Source organism: Atractosteus spatula, chromosome 5 (genome assembly GCF_055471065.1).
Source record: "Atractosteus spatula isolate fAtrSpa1 chromosome 5, fAtrSpa1.hap1, whole genome shotgun sequence".
Classification (NCBI taxonomy): domain Eukaryota; kingdom Metazoa; phylum Chordata; class Actinopteri; order Semionotiformes; family Lepisosteidae; genus Atractosteus; species Atractosteus spatula.
This window is the reverse complement of record NC_142710.1, coordinates 8383596-8396824: the sequence shown is the minus strand read 5'-3', so window position 1 is coordinate 8396824 and position 13229 is coordinate 8383596. Positions and strand designations below refer to the sequence as shown.

Below are 13229 nucleotides of genomic sequence, written 5' to 3'. Positions count from 1 at the left end.
GGAGCCCCCCTCTAGTTATTCTAATAGGTCACCATCATATCCTCTGAATCAGAGGGGCTGAGGGCCTCAAACCCTGATTATGGACCAGGGATGGACCCCCCATGGCTTTTGCACTCATATGTGTCCCCCTCTGTCTGGGGGTGCCCCAGCTGGTTTCTGCACCAGCTGCACTGACTCTGATGGAGCTCGGAGAGCCCCCCCGTTTACTTACAAAGAAGGTCCCTGTGTTTCTGGCCTCATCTGGCCTCATCTTGGGCGGGATCCCAGTCCTACAGAGCTGGCAGCAGACCATCGCTAGCTTCGTCAGATTTTGAGTTCTCGCGCACTTTTTGATCCTTGAGCTCCGCGGACGGCAGGGATGGCCAGGCGGACGTACCGAACAAGCTTCCTGCTCCTTCTTCGTTGGCTCAGTTTGGGGTGAAGTTCGGAGTGAAAGAACTGCCAATCAAGGATGAGCACTTTGAAAGGTTCCTGATTGGCTGATTCTTGGGGTCCCTCAGTGTGGGGGCAATCCGGGGTTTCCTCCGAGCAGAGCTCATTACTACTTAATTGAACTCAATTGCTTTTTCTCTTGTAATTTTCTCATGTATTTTATAATGAACAGTTTAGGAAATCTGAAGAATCTTCAGGGGTGAATGTGACCCTGCAGTGGTATCGAGGTAGGAATACCATAGCCGTTGCTGTTACAATGACTGACCAGGGGGAGGTGGTGTTGTCAATGACAGGACCAGCTCCTGCAACCTGATTGAAAAGCATGTCCTTGGGAGGATAAGAATACAGAGACTTGGAACAGGTTGTAAAATTCTGTACATCTTTATTATTTGTTCATTTATCTGACAAAAAAAAAGAGAATTACATGGAAATCAGTGCAAAGAATAACAGCAGGCATTGTGAAGTAGTGCTTAACACTCTGTGCTTATTGTAGAGGTTCTAAATAATATTATACAATAACGTTTGCCTTCATACAGTGTATTGTTTTGAGACCAAACACATCAACACTTTGCTTCTGCCCTGTGTAATAAAACAACATTCTGAGAGCAGCACTGCGACAGCACATCAACGATCCCGAACTCCGCCATCTTGCCTCTAAACTGTGAGATGTGGGACAACACAGCCAAGGATGTCAGTGCAGAGGCAATTATCTACACGCTTATCAGCACAGGCTCCCGAAGGCTGCCTGAGCACTGGACCCAGGTATCTCATTAGGATTGGAGTGGGTGCTGTGTGTCACGATAGTCAGTTCTCCAACACTAAAACCAGTGAAACATCATCAACACTTAATCACTAATTAACAACTCGATACAATTGCCTATGCAAATAAATAAATGGGAAAACAAGGCACAGGGTGGGAGATGGGGGTGTTCAGCCAAAGTGGACATTGTCTATGCGAGACGCCAACAGATGACGGGCAGTCCGTGACGCTCTTGGAGACGAGGTGGGCGAGACCATCATGTGGCCCCTCTGTCCTCCCGGTCCCTCTCATCCCCAGAGCTGGGCGGCGAGGAGGAGGAGAGCGAGGTGGAGGGTGGTGGTCAGGGACAGGGGGCCCAGCGAGAAGCCGGACGAAGCCTCCACCGTTCGCCTGTTCAGGGGCTGGACGCTGCGGTAGATGTTGGTGAGCAGTTCGGTGGCCTTGGTTTCGCGGTAGAGGCTGGTGGAGAACAAGTCGATCTGCGTGGAGAGAGGGGTCAGCACGTGAATTAGAGTGTGAATTATACTGTCAACCCATTTCTCTGCTAAACCTAGACTACGAAATTAGTGATTTAATGGTAAGAAGTCACTTGTATAATGGATTACTATTACTTTGAAGTTACTTTAACTTTTACCATTACGAACATATTGGGGGGTGATGCTTTTCAAAATGATGTATTACTTAACACAGCAGCTGTGCACACTACATACTGTAGATTGTTGTTCAGTACTGTTCTAAACAACTTCCCTACAACTCTTTAACATTTTCAGAAGTAATTCTAAAGGTGAGGCACTTGCCACTGTAACGCATGACTTTTTCAAAGTCAAACTCCCTTTGACACGGTCTGTAAGAGTTCCCAAAGACAGGACAGATTGACCCTGCACTGCTGTACAGTACATCGCACCGGGGAAGAGATTCGTAAAAGCACTGTTGAAAATGGGAATTTTCCGATGTGACATTTGAATGTCATCGCAGACCTGACTTGAGAGTTAACTCCCGAGAATGACCATCCCACTAAAGCCCCAAGGCCCCAGACAAGGGGTAGGGGGGTAATGAGTCAGTTGGGCCAGTATGTTAACGCTGCCGGAGGGAGGAGCAGATCTATATCATCTTGTCTGGTTGTGTCTTGTCCCAGGTTTATCGAGCACAGCTGTGTTCCTGCCCCTGACCCGGGTTCGATCATGGGCACTCGGGGGCTCAGAGAGTACCCAGCACCACCTCCTCAACAGTGTCTAAGACCTCCTGCCAGGGCCCAATTCTACCCTGCCTGCTTTTCAAGGAGTGAGGAGTCGGGGTAGGTCAGGGCATCCCGTGTCTACGGTATCTCGCTCGGCACGCTGAGCCCGGTTCCGTGTGCGCAGATATCGCTGGTGCCCACTGGTCACTCACCAGGTCTCTGCTGAGCCTCAGGGGCTGCTGGAACACCGTCCACACCACAGCCTCCGCGCAGTTGGGGGTGGTCAGGGATCCCTTGTAGCGGTAATACTTGGAGCGATCCACTCCTGAGAGCAGGTCGTTCAAGGAGAGCCTGAGAGAGAGATCCAGGCTCTGATCTGGAAGAGAGAGAGACAGATTCACGCTCTGATCTGGAAGAGAGAGAGAGAACTCGTGTCTGAGAGAGACTAAGAGAGATCCACGCTCTGATCTGAGAGAGAAGAAGAGATCCAAACTGACTTGTGAGAGCACGAGAGAGATCAAAACTTGTGTCTGAGAGAGACCAAGAGAGATCTATGCTCTGATCTGACAGAGAGAGAGGACAGGGGAGGGTGGGTTTGATCTGCATACATAATACGGGTGGACGTGACAGGACATGGTCACTGCGCCCTCATCCTCACCTTTCTCACTGATGTTCCTCAGGTGTGACGTCAGCACTCTCCAGCTCTCAGGCGTTTGGGTACCGTTTGTTGCCTAGCAACGCAAAAAACACAGATCAGTGCTGCACAAATGCTAAACCGACCATCTGCCTCTTGAAGTGTCTAATGGCTGACCGTCTCTGTCCCTGTCCAACCATGATGGTCTTTCCCTGTGGGAACTGGCCGGGTGTTTTTCTGATTTCCGGCTGTCCTCTCACCTCGATGAGGAATCCCAGGACCGCTATCCCCTCCGGGTCATTCTGAGCCTGATGGAGGTCGTACCCCTTCTTCAGGTGGACAACGTGGAGCTGGAAGAGAGGGACAGAGGGGGGTCAGGTACTTCCACACCTCTAAGGAACGGAGCCGTCCCTCAGTCCGCTGTGTGTCCGAGATCCCCAGTTTACAACTCGCACCCAGGACCCCCGTCTCTGGCCCGTCCAGTCCGCCCCGGTCACGCGCTGTGCTCCGGCCGGTTCTGGAGGTGCTCAGGGGGTGACCCGTGGGCTGGCCACAATGGCGCGGGCGTTGGTTGGAGAGGAGTTGTGCACTGGAGCGGGCTGGAAGGGCCAGGGACCGGACAGCAATGGGGTGGCCCGTCTTCAGCCTCTGGGCTGGGGTACCCTCCCTTACACCCCCTTTTCCCTCTCTCTCACCTCCATGGGGTACCTCCTGCCGTCGACGGTATGCTCGGACCCCAGGCCAGAGCTGGTGTTGCCCCAGTGCAGGTGGAACTGCTGGGCCACGTAGGTGTCCGAGAGACCCCCCCCTCGGATCTCCACTCCTTCCATGAGCTTGAGCGTCACTGAGAAGGAGCAACAGAGAGAGGCACTGCTGAGGGAGCTCACTCTGGGGAAACAGCCAGTTTACACCAGTTTGTGTTCTGGTGCTTTTAGACGGACACTGGAATAGTGCACTGCAGGGAGCAGAAGAATATCTGTTGTTCCACTCCGAGATATCACTCCCATACTTATCAGCCCATACCCCTCCTCTCTGTGTCCGCCTCTGATGTCACTCAAACCCTCTGCCTCCTCCTAGACTGTTTGTCCATTACTGATGACCTCACTGTGCTCCTCTGCCACTCCATCTCAGAGTCTGGTGTTGATCATGTCACTGGACCTCTCTTTGGATATCTGTCTGTCTGATGTTGATGATGCCAGCAGACCTCTCTCTGGATATCTGTCTGTCTGATGGTGATGATGTCACCAGCCCTCTCTCTAGCTGTCTAGTTTTGATGATGTCACTTTCCTTTCTCTGGCAATCTGCCTTCCTCCATGTGCCTCAGTGTCAGGTGTTGATGATGTCACTGGACCTCTCCTTGCCCTCCATTTACCTGTGTGTCCGATGTTGGCGATTGTCCTGAACTTGGTGCGGTTGTTGTACCCAGTGAAAGAGAACTTTGTTAGGCTTGTGTTCTTCGTCACGTTGGCTGTTACAATGTCGATGGGAGACTGGCGCTGCCCATCGCACTTGCCAATGGGTTTTGCTGCCCAGACCACATCATCTAACACAGAGGAGAGAGAGAGAGGGTTTAATACAGACAGGCATGTGTCAGGACAGAGAGAGAGAGGGGCTAATACAGACAGGCCTGTGTCAGGACAGAGAGAGAGGGGTTAATACAGACAGGCCTGTGTCAGGACAGAGGGAGAGGGGTTAATTCTGTCTCAGGACAGAGAGAGAAAGGCTGAGTCTACAGAGTGATACGGAGAAGCTGGACTTACTGCAGGTCTCGTCATGGTAGCACCACTCTGGAGGGAGAGAGACAGAGAGAGAGTTAGTCCAGCTGTCAACACACCCTCAACCCCCTGAGTCCTCCTGCTCCTCACTCTGCTCTCCCTGATCAGGCTGTGTTTATTCTGGACTCTGGTCTGCTCAGCTCTGCCTGCAGCTCCAGTCATGGCCAAGACCACACTGGACTGTAGTGACCTGGTGTGGGGGTCTCCAGTGAGAGTCTCTTACCTTCAGAGGCTCTGGCCAGCGTAGGCAGGCTCAAAATGACCAACACAGCAAAGAGGGAGTCCATCTGGAGAACAGAGAGAGGGGTTAAAACAGGACACTACACTGACTGGACACTCCAGTACATTAACACTGCACTGAGAGAGAGAGGGGTTAATACAGACACACTGACTGGACACTCCAGTACATTAACACTGCACTGAGAGAGAGGGGTTCATACAGACACACTGACTGGACACTCCAGTACATTAACACTGCACTGAGAGAGAGAGGGGTTAATACACCCGCCTGCCTGCGCCCCAGGGCCCACACGCGAGCTGACGGGCTCGTGGCTGAGCCCTCGCACCCGAGCCATCGCACTAGTCAATGTCTCCCATCAGGCCGATGAGCACCAGGGCTACAAGACACAAAAACCCCTTTTTCCCCCAGGCAGTGACTCTGATTAATCGCTCCTATCAGTCACTGAACATGACTTAAACTGCGTTGGAATATTGATTAGTTTGCCACTACGAAACGACGTGCATCAATCATACTATTGTCTGCACGTGGATATGTAATACGGACAGTTTATTTATCGCTTACAAATGTGTATCCATGTATGGGGTTATCACACGTCGGTAGAGTTCTGACACATTCCTGAAGCGCAGTATGTATTTTTCCTGTAATTTCTGAAGTGTTTTGTGTGTCTGTGTCTGTCTGGTATGTCCGTACGTGTCGAGTTCATGAGCGGCTCACCGAGTCGAGTTCCTGAGTGAAAACTTTCTCGGGCAATAAAGCGATCTGTCTGTTCAGGCCCGTTGCCGGCTTGAGAAACGCTCTATAGCGTAAATGAGGAGGGGTAACTATTCTAGAGGCGGCGTTGGTGAGTACTGAGGGGGGGCATTTATTCAAGTGTCCCGCGTTTCATCGGCGAAATGCGTGCAACAAAATTCTAACGCACGGCGCTAATTCACCGGCGCTTCCAACGCGCAAAACCGACGCAAGTTGCGGTCTCTGCAGAAAGCGCTCTTTCTTCCACGATGAGTTCACTGCCGACCGACCTAACTTCGTTTTTTTTTTTTAAAAGTGTTTTATTTTATCACGGGAACCGAAAATAATTCTAAAAAAAAAAGAAACCGCTCTTTAATTCCGCTTCATCGTCAATCGGTTCACGCGTCCGAGCCCCCAAACACGCCCGCCACGCACAATTCTGCGTGGGGTGCTATTTCTGTCAGACCGGCGCCAGAGGCCTGGGGGGGTCACCCTGGTGCACACCCGAACCCGCTCTTACCTCGTGTCTCTTGCCCCGGTGGCTCTGCGTGCGTTGGTGGGTGGGTGTCTCGCGTGTCTCTCCGCACTGGCTGTCACGGGCTCTGTCCCGATGCGTGAGTTGGTTTCCACTGCTGCACAGGTGCGTATATATATAGGCACCTGGACCACGAGACACCCACACACCCCCCCCCCCCCCCGCCCCCACTTCCTCCTGCACAGAGTCACGCGGTCACGGGCGCGCGGGATAACATCGCCTCCTCCTCTTCCTCCTCCTTCTGGGACAAGGGGAGAAGGAAAGCTCTGGGGCCGCGGACAGCTTCTGTCACTCAGGCTCCCAGATCGCAGTATCTGGATCTGTCTCATTCCGGTCCACTGCTCCTGGAATGCTGTGAATCCACGTGAGAGAGCATCGCCCGCGTCTCCCTGACAGCCACGCGGCTCTGCTTCCACTTCCCTGATCCTCACGGCCCAGCCAGCAACTTCCTGCTTCCAGGGAGTCCTGAAACACAGGTCTCCTTCTTGCCAAAATTTGCCTTAATGTGTCACAGCACTGTTATTATTATTATTATTATTATTACGGGGCTCATTTGGCACATCCAGCCTGTCTGGTCGTTAGCAGGTCAGTGATCCGAGTGTCTCCTCAGGGACCGGCCAGGTGTCAGTGTCCAGGGTCTATCGGCCTCACCTGTCATCACGCAGGAGGGCTCAGGGGTGTCCCGGGGGAACTGGGGTTACTGACTGCTCTTAAGGCAGGAGCAGAAGGTGGACCAGGGGGCCAGGAGGGTCAGTGAGTCCAGAGTTCCCTGAGCATCTGTGCCCGTTGTGAGGAAGGTCATGGACTGTCCTACAGTCCTCTTCTCGTTAGTACTGATCACCCAGGTCTCTCCTCTGAAGAGTGGGGCTGTTTCATCCTCGTAGTGTGAGAGGACGGGTCACTGGAGGCGACATATTATCTGCAGGACGTTTTTACATGAGATATAGACTGTATATATGTGATATCACACCCCTGGACATTATTACATGAGATATTGACTGTATATATGTGATATCACACCCCTGGCCATTATTACATGAGATATTGACTGTATATATGTGATATCACACCCCTGGCCATTATTACATGAGATATAAACTGTAAATATGTGATATCGGACCCCTGGCCATTATTACATGAGATATAGACTGTACATATGTGATATCACACCCCTGGCCATTATTACATGAGATATAGACTGTATATATGTGATATCGGACCCCTGGCCATTATTACATGAGATATAGACTGTACATATGTGATATCGCACCCCTGGCCATTATTACATGAGATATAGACTGTACATATGTGATATCGCACCCCTGGCCATTATTACATGAGATATAGACTGTATATATGTGATATCGGACCCCTGGCCATTATTACATGAGATATAGACTGTACATATGTGATATCGCACCCCTGGCCATTATTACATGAGATATAGACTGTACATATGTGATATCGCACCCCTGGCCATTATTACATGAGATACAGTCTGTATATATGTGATATCGCACCCCTGGCCATTATTACATGAGATACAGTCTGTATATATGTGATATCGCACCCCTGGCCATTATTACATGAGATATAGACTGTATATATGTGATATCGCACCCCTGGCCATTTTTACATGAGATATAGACTGTATATATGTGATATCGCACCCCTGGCCATTATTACATGAGATATAGTCTGTATATATGTGATATCGCACCCCTGGCCATTATTACATGAGATACAGTCTGTATATATGTGATATCGCACCCCTGGCCATTATTACATGAGATATAGACTGTATATATGTGATATCGCACCCCTGGCCATTATTACATGAGATATAGTCTGTATATATGTGATATCGCACCCCTGGCCATTATTACATGAGATATAGACTGTATATATGTAATATTGCACCCTGGCCATTATTATTTGACATATATATGGTAAATATGTGATAGTACACACTCACGGGGGGACGGGTCTGTCTCACATACCGTCAAAGTTACTGAGCATCCTACGTCCAGCGGAGGGGCCGGAGAGCAGCTCGTTTAAAATTTAATCTGTTTCCCCGTTGTCTGTAAATACGGCGGCACAGCGAATGGACAGCGGGCGAGCGCAGCACCTATCGCCGGAAAAGTGACCCCCGTCTTCCCCTTCAGAGGGGAGCCGAGCTGATTTTCGCTCTTGCGTTTCTGGTTCTTGTTTGATTCTTGGCGGGGGGAGGTGGATACCCTGGTTTGTTTTTTCTCTCGCAGCAGTTAAAAACAAGCAAGTAGAAGCACAAGGATCAGGTGGGCCCGCTGTGCCGCCGAAGCCGGTCATATCGCCCTCACCGACACCACGGGACCCTGGCGACGCTGGAGGCGCTCGCGCACCTGACGGCGAGGCACACATCTCGCGCAGGGGAGATCAGGCAGGGGCACGTCTCTCAAGCACGGGCACCCTGCCGCGATAAAAGGCGCTGTATAAACTCAGGTTCGTTCATCTGATGATCAGACTCTCGGTCCTCTCCTGACATCCACAGACACCAGAGGTGTCCTGGAACGCCAGGACTGGGGTCGTGAACCCCTCCTCCCCTCTCAAGATGAACAAGTGGGGACCCCTCCCCTCAGTCCCCCCAATTCCCACTCAGGCTCATATCATCACTGTCAGGGTGCAACACCAGGAAACACACAAGGAGCGAGAAGGAGATTGAAGGATTGCCAAGTGAGCTATAGAAAGAAAACATCGCACCTCTGGGGCCCTGCATTCAACTCCTGGGGTGCTGTCTGTGTGGAGTTTGCATGTTCTCCTCGCGATCGCCTGGGGGTTTCTCCTGGTGCTCCGGTTTGCTCCCACAGTCCAGAGACAGGCTGCTGGGTTAAATGGCTTCTGGGAAACTGGCTGTGTCTGTGTCTGTGTGTGTGTGTGTGTGTGTGTGTGTGTGTGTCTGTGTGTCTGTCTGTGTGTCTGTCTGTGTGTGTGTGTGTCTGTGTGTGTGTGTGTGTGTGTGTGTGTGTGTCTGTGTGTCTGTCTGTGTGTCTGTCTGTGTGTGTGTGTGTGTGTCTGTCTGTGTGTGTGTGTGTGTGTGTGTGTGTGTGTGTGTGTGTGTGTGTGTGTGTGTGTGTGTGTGTGTCTGTCTGTGTGTCTGTGTGTGTGTGTGTGCGTGTGTGGGGTGCCCTGCGATGCACTGGTGTCCCGCCCAGGGTGAACCCCGCCTTGCGCCCCTTGCTTGCTGGGACAGGCGCCAACTCCCCCTTGTCCCTGCTCAGAGAAGGAGGGAGGGGATACGGAGGCTGGGATGGGCTCCAGTACTGGATGAAGTGATCAGAAACATACCGGACGGAGGGACAGATCCAGCAGGTTCCCAGGATGCCCTGGGAGGACGGGACTGGGGAGAAGGAGAGCTCTGGGGCCCCGGACGGCTTCTGTCACTCAGGCTCCCAGATGGCAGTATCTGGATCTGTCTCATTCCGGTCCACTGCTCCTGGAATGCTGTGAATCCATGTGAGAGAGCATCGCCCGTCATCGCCCGCGTCTCCCTGACAGCCACGCGGCTCTGCTTCCACTTCCCTGATCCTCACGGCCCAGCCAGCAACTTCCTGTTCCAAGGGAGTCCTGAAACACAGGTCTCCTGTCCCCTGTCGGTCTCTCCTCTCGGGACTCTACCCCCTCTTCCATCCCTGGGGCAATACTGTCTGATCTCCTCCATTCTTCTCTCTGTCCAGAGCTAGCTGTTCAGACACACTGGACACTCCAGTACATTAACACTGCACTGAGAGAGAGGGGTTAATACAGACACACTGACTGGACACTCCAGTACATGAACACTGCACTGAGAGAGAGGGGTTAATACAGACACACTGACTGGACACTCCAGTACATTAACACTGCACTGAGAGAGAGAGGGGTTAATACAGACACACTGACTGGACACTCCAGTACATTAACACTGCACTGAGAGAGAGGGGTTAATACAGACACACTGACTGGACACTCCAGTACATTAACACTGCACTGAGAGAGAGGGGTTAATACAGACACACTGACTGGACACTCCAGTACATTAACACTGCACTGAGAGAGAGGGGTTAATACAGACACACTGACTGGACACTCCAGTACATTAACACTGCACTGAGAGAGAGGGGTTAATACAGACACACTGACTGGACACTCCAGTACATTAACACTGCACTGAGAGAGAGAGGGGTTAATACAGACACACTGACTGGACACTCCAGTACATTAACACTGCACTGAGAGAGAGGGGTTAATACACACACACTGACTGGACACTCCAGTACATTAACACTGCACTGAGAGAGAGAGAGAGAGAGAGAGGGGTTCATACAGACACACTGACTGGACACTCCAGTACATTAACACTGCACTGAGAGAGAGGGGTTAATACAGACACACTGACTGGACACTCCAGTACATTAACACTGCACTGAGAGAGAGGGGGGTTAATACAGACACACTGACTGGACACTCCAGTACATTAACACTGCACAGAGAGAGAGGGGTTAATACAGACACACTGACTGGACACTCCAGTACATTAACACTGCACTGAGAGAGAGAGAGGTTAATACACACACACTGACTGGACACTCCAGTACATTAACACTGCTCTGAGAGAGAGAGGGGTTCATACAGACACACTGACTGGACACTCCAGTACATTAACACTGCACAGAGAGAGAGGGGTTAATACAGACACACTGACTGGACACTCCAGTACATTAACACTGCACTGAGAGAGAGAGAGGGGTTAATACAGACACACTGACTGGACACTCCAGTATACTAACACTGTATCTAGGGGTTGCAGACAGAGTGAAGATTTCGGCCAATTAAAAATAAGAGGAAGGGGAAGGTTTGTGCTAATTGCTCTTAGAAGCATCTGAACTTGTTCTCCCGGATCGTCTTTCCCTGAGTGATGTCTGGGTCTCAGGAGGCTGTGTCACGCTGTGAGGATGCAGATTCCCGACTGATGTAGTTACAGCTCTCAGCCAGCAGGGGGAGGCGATGTCCTTCCACAGCGCAGTCTGCCGCAGTAACGCTGGGGCAGTGAGCCAGTTTGTAATTACAGCCTCTGCTGGTCTGTAGTCCTGAGCCCCCAGGGTCTGTAGTTCTCGCCGACATGTGATGCAAGGTTTTCACAGGAAAAATGATTAGGACAGTGAAATTCCAAGATGTCTGGACTGTCATCACTCCCTGTCGCTGGAGAAATCCCAGAATGTCAGCGTCCTGTAGCACAGTGCCTGCTGGTGATATCACTCGCTTCCTCAGCTACTGATGTACTTGCATGCTCTGCTTCATGACCAAAAATCAGATTTGTTCTCATCTTATTTTTTTAATTTAGTCTCAGAAAGTCATCAAAAGAGGTCCTGCCCACTTCTTGCCCTGTGATTGGCTGCTGCTCTCCGATGTGGGGAGTGTGTCTACAGCAGGGCTGTCCAGTCCTGGTCCTGGAGGGGTCAGTCAGCGTGTCTGCAGCAGGGCTGTCCAGTCCTGGTCCTGGAGGGGTCAGTGTGTCTGCAGCAGGGCTGTCCAGTCCTGTCCTGGAGGGGTCAGTCGGTGTGTCTGCAGCAGGGCTGTCCAGTCCTGGTCCTGGAGGGGTCAGCGTGTCTGCAGCAGGGCTGTCCAGTCCTGGTCCTGGAGGGGTCAGTCAGTGTGTCTGTAGCAGGGCTGTCCAGTCCTGGTCCTGGAGGGGTCAGTTGGTGTGTCTGCAGCAGGGCTGTCCAGTCCTGGTCCTGGAGGGGTCAGTCAGTGTGTCTGCAGCAGGGCTGTCCAGTCCTGGTCCTGGAGGGGTCAGTTGGTGTGTCTGTAGCAGGGCTGTCCAGTCCTGATCCTGGAGGGGTCAGTGTGTCTGCAGCAGGGCTGTCCAGTCCTGGTCCTGGAGGGGGTCAGTCAGTGTGTCTGCAGCAGGGCTGTCCAGTCCTGGTCCTGGAGGGGTCAGCGTGTCTGCAGCAGGGCTGTCCAGTCCTGGTCCTGGAGGGGTCAGTGTGTCTGCAGCAGGGCTGTCCAGTCCTGGTCCTGGAGGGGTCAGTCGGCGTGTCTGCAGCAGGGCTGTCCAGTCCTGGTCCTGGAGGGGTCAGTCAGCATGTCTGCAGCAGGGCTGTCCAGTCCTGGTCCTGGAGGGGTCAGTGTGTCTGCAGCAGGGCTGTCCAGTCCTGGTCCTGGAGGGGTCAGTCAGTGTGTCTGCAGCAGGGCTGTCCAGTCCTGGTCCTGGAGGGGTCAGTGTGTCTGCAGCAGGGCTGTCCAGTCCTGGTCCTGGAGGGGTCAGTCAGCGTGTCTGCAGCAGGGCTGTCCAGTCCTGGTCCTGGAGGGGTCAGCATGTCTGCAGCAGGGCTGTCCAGTCCTGTCCTGGAGGGGTCAGTGTGTCTGCAGCAGGGCTGTCCAGTCCTGGTCCTGGAGGGGTCAGTGTGTCTGCAGCAGGGCTGTCCAGTCCTGTCCTGGAGGGGTCAGTGTGTCTGCAGCAGGGCTGTCCAGTCCTGGTCCTGGAGGGGTCAGTCGGCGTGTCTGCAGCAGGGCTGTCCAGTCCTGGTCCTGGAGGGGTCAGTCAGTGTGTCTGCAGCAGGGCTGTCCAGTCCTGGTCCTGGAGGGGTCAGTGTGTCTGCAGCAGGGCTGTCCAGTCCTGGTCCTGGAGGGGTCAGTCAGTGTGTCTGCAGCAGGGCTGTCCAGTCCTGATCTTACTTTGAATTGTTAGCAGTTTTAACTTTATTTCCTACTTTTTGCATACTGCAACTTATCGCTCTGAACACCAAGAGTGTCCGTCTCTGGTCCTGGGGAGCCCCAGTGTGGTTATTTTAATACGTCACCCCAAATCAGAGAGTCTCTCCTGACTGAACCATTCGGGGACAGTTCACGTGACCCCAGTGTCCTTAATTGAGTCTCCAGCTTTTCGCTCATCGGCTCAGCTGCTCCAGAGCTGGAGAAGAAGAACAGCAGG

The 13229-nt window shown here is 52.4% G+C and overlaps 1 protein-coding gene across 1 annotated transcript; it reads right to left on the bottom strand.

Annotated features, from left to right (window-relative positions):
* Positions 1-791: 791 nt before the first annotated feature.
* Positions 792-6388, bottom strand: LOC148833963 (carbonic anhydrase 4-like). Its single transcript, XM_088917632.1, has 9 exons — positions 6269-6388; positions 5002-5065; positions 4764-4790; positions 4376-4546; positions 3699-3847; positions 3264-3353; positions 3028-3100; positions 2582-2745; positions 792-1671 (listed from the first exon to the last, which is right to left on the bottom strand). The coding sequence occupies exons 2-9, from the start codon at positions 5063-5065 to the stop codon at positions 1480-1482; spliced, it is 930 nt and encodes a 309-aa protein (XP_088773758.1). The 5' UTR covers positions 6269-6388; the 3' UTR covers positions 792-1479.
* Between the last annotated feature and the right edge of the window lie 6841 nt (positions 6389-13229).

Excerpts from the sequence above, each read along its gene's own strand:
- LOC148833963 (XM_088917632.1), bottom strand. The coding sequence starts at position 5,065 with ATGGACTCCCTCTTTGCTGTGTTGGTCATTTTGAGCCTGCCTACGCTG. Across the intron at positions 4,791-5,001 it reads GCTGGCCAGAGCCTCTGAAG|AGTGGTGCTACCATGACGAG; the intron begins GTAAGAGACTCT and ends CTCTCCCTCCAG. Across the intron at positions 2,746-3,027 it reads GAGGAACATCAGTGAGAAAG|ATCAGAGCCTGGATCTCTCT; the intron begins GTGAGGATGAGG and ends TCTCTCTTCCAG.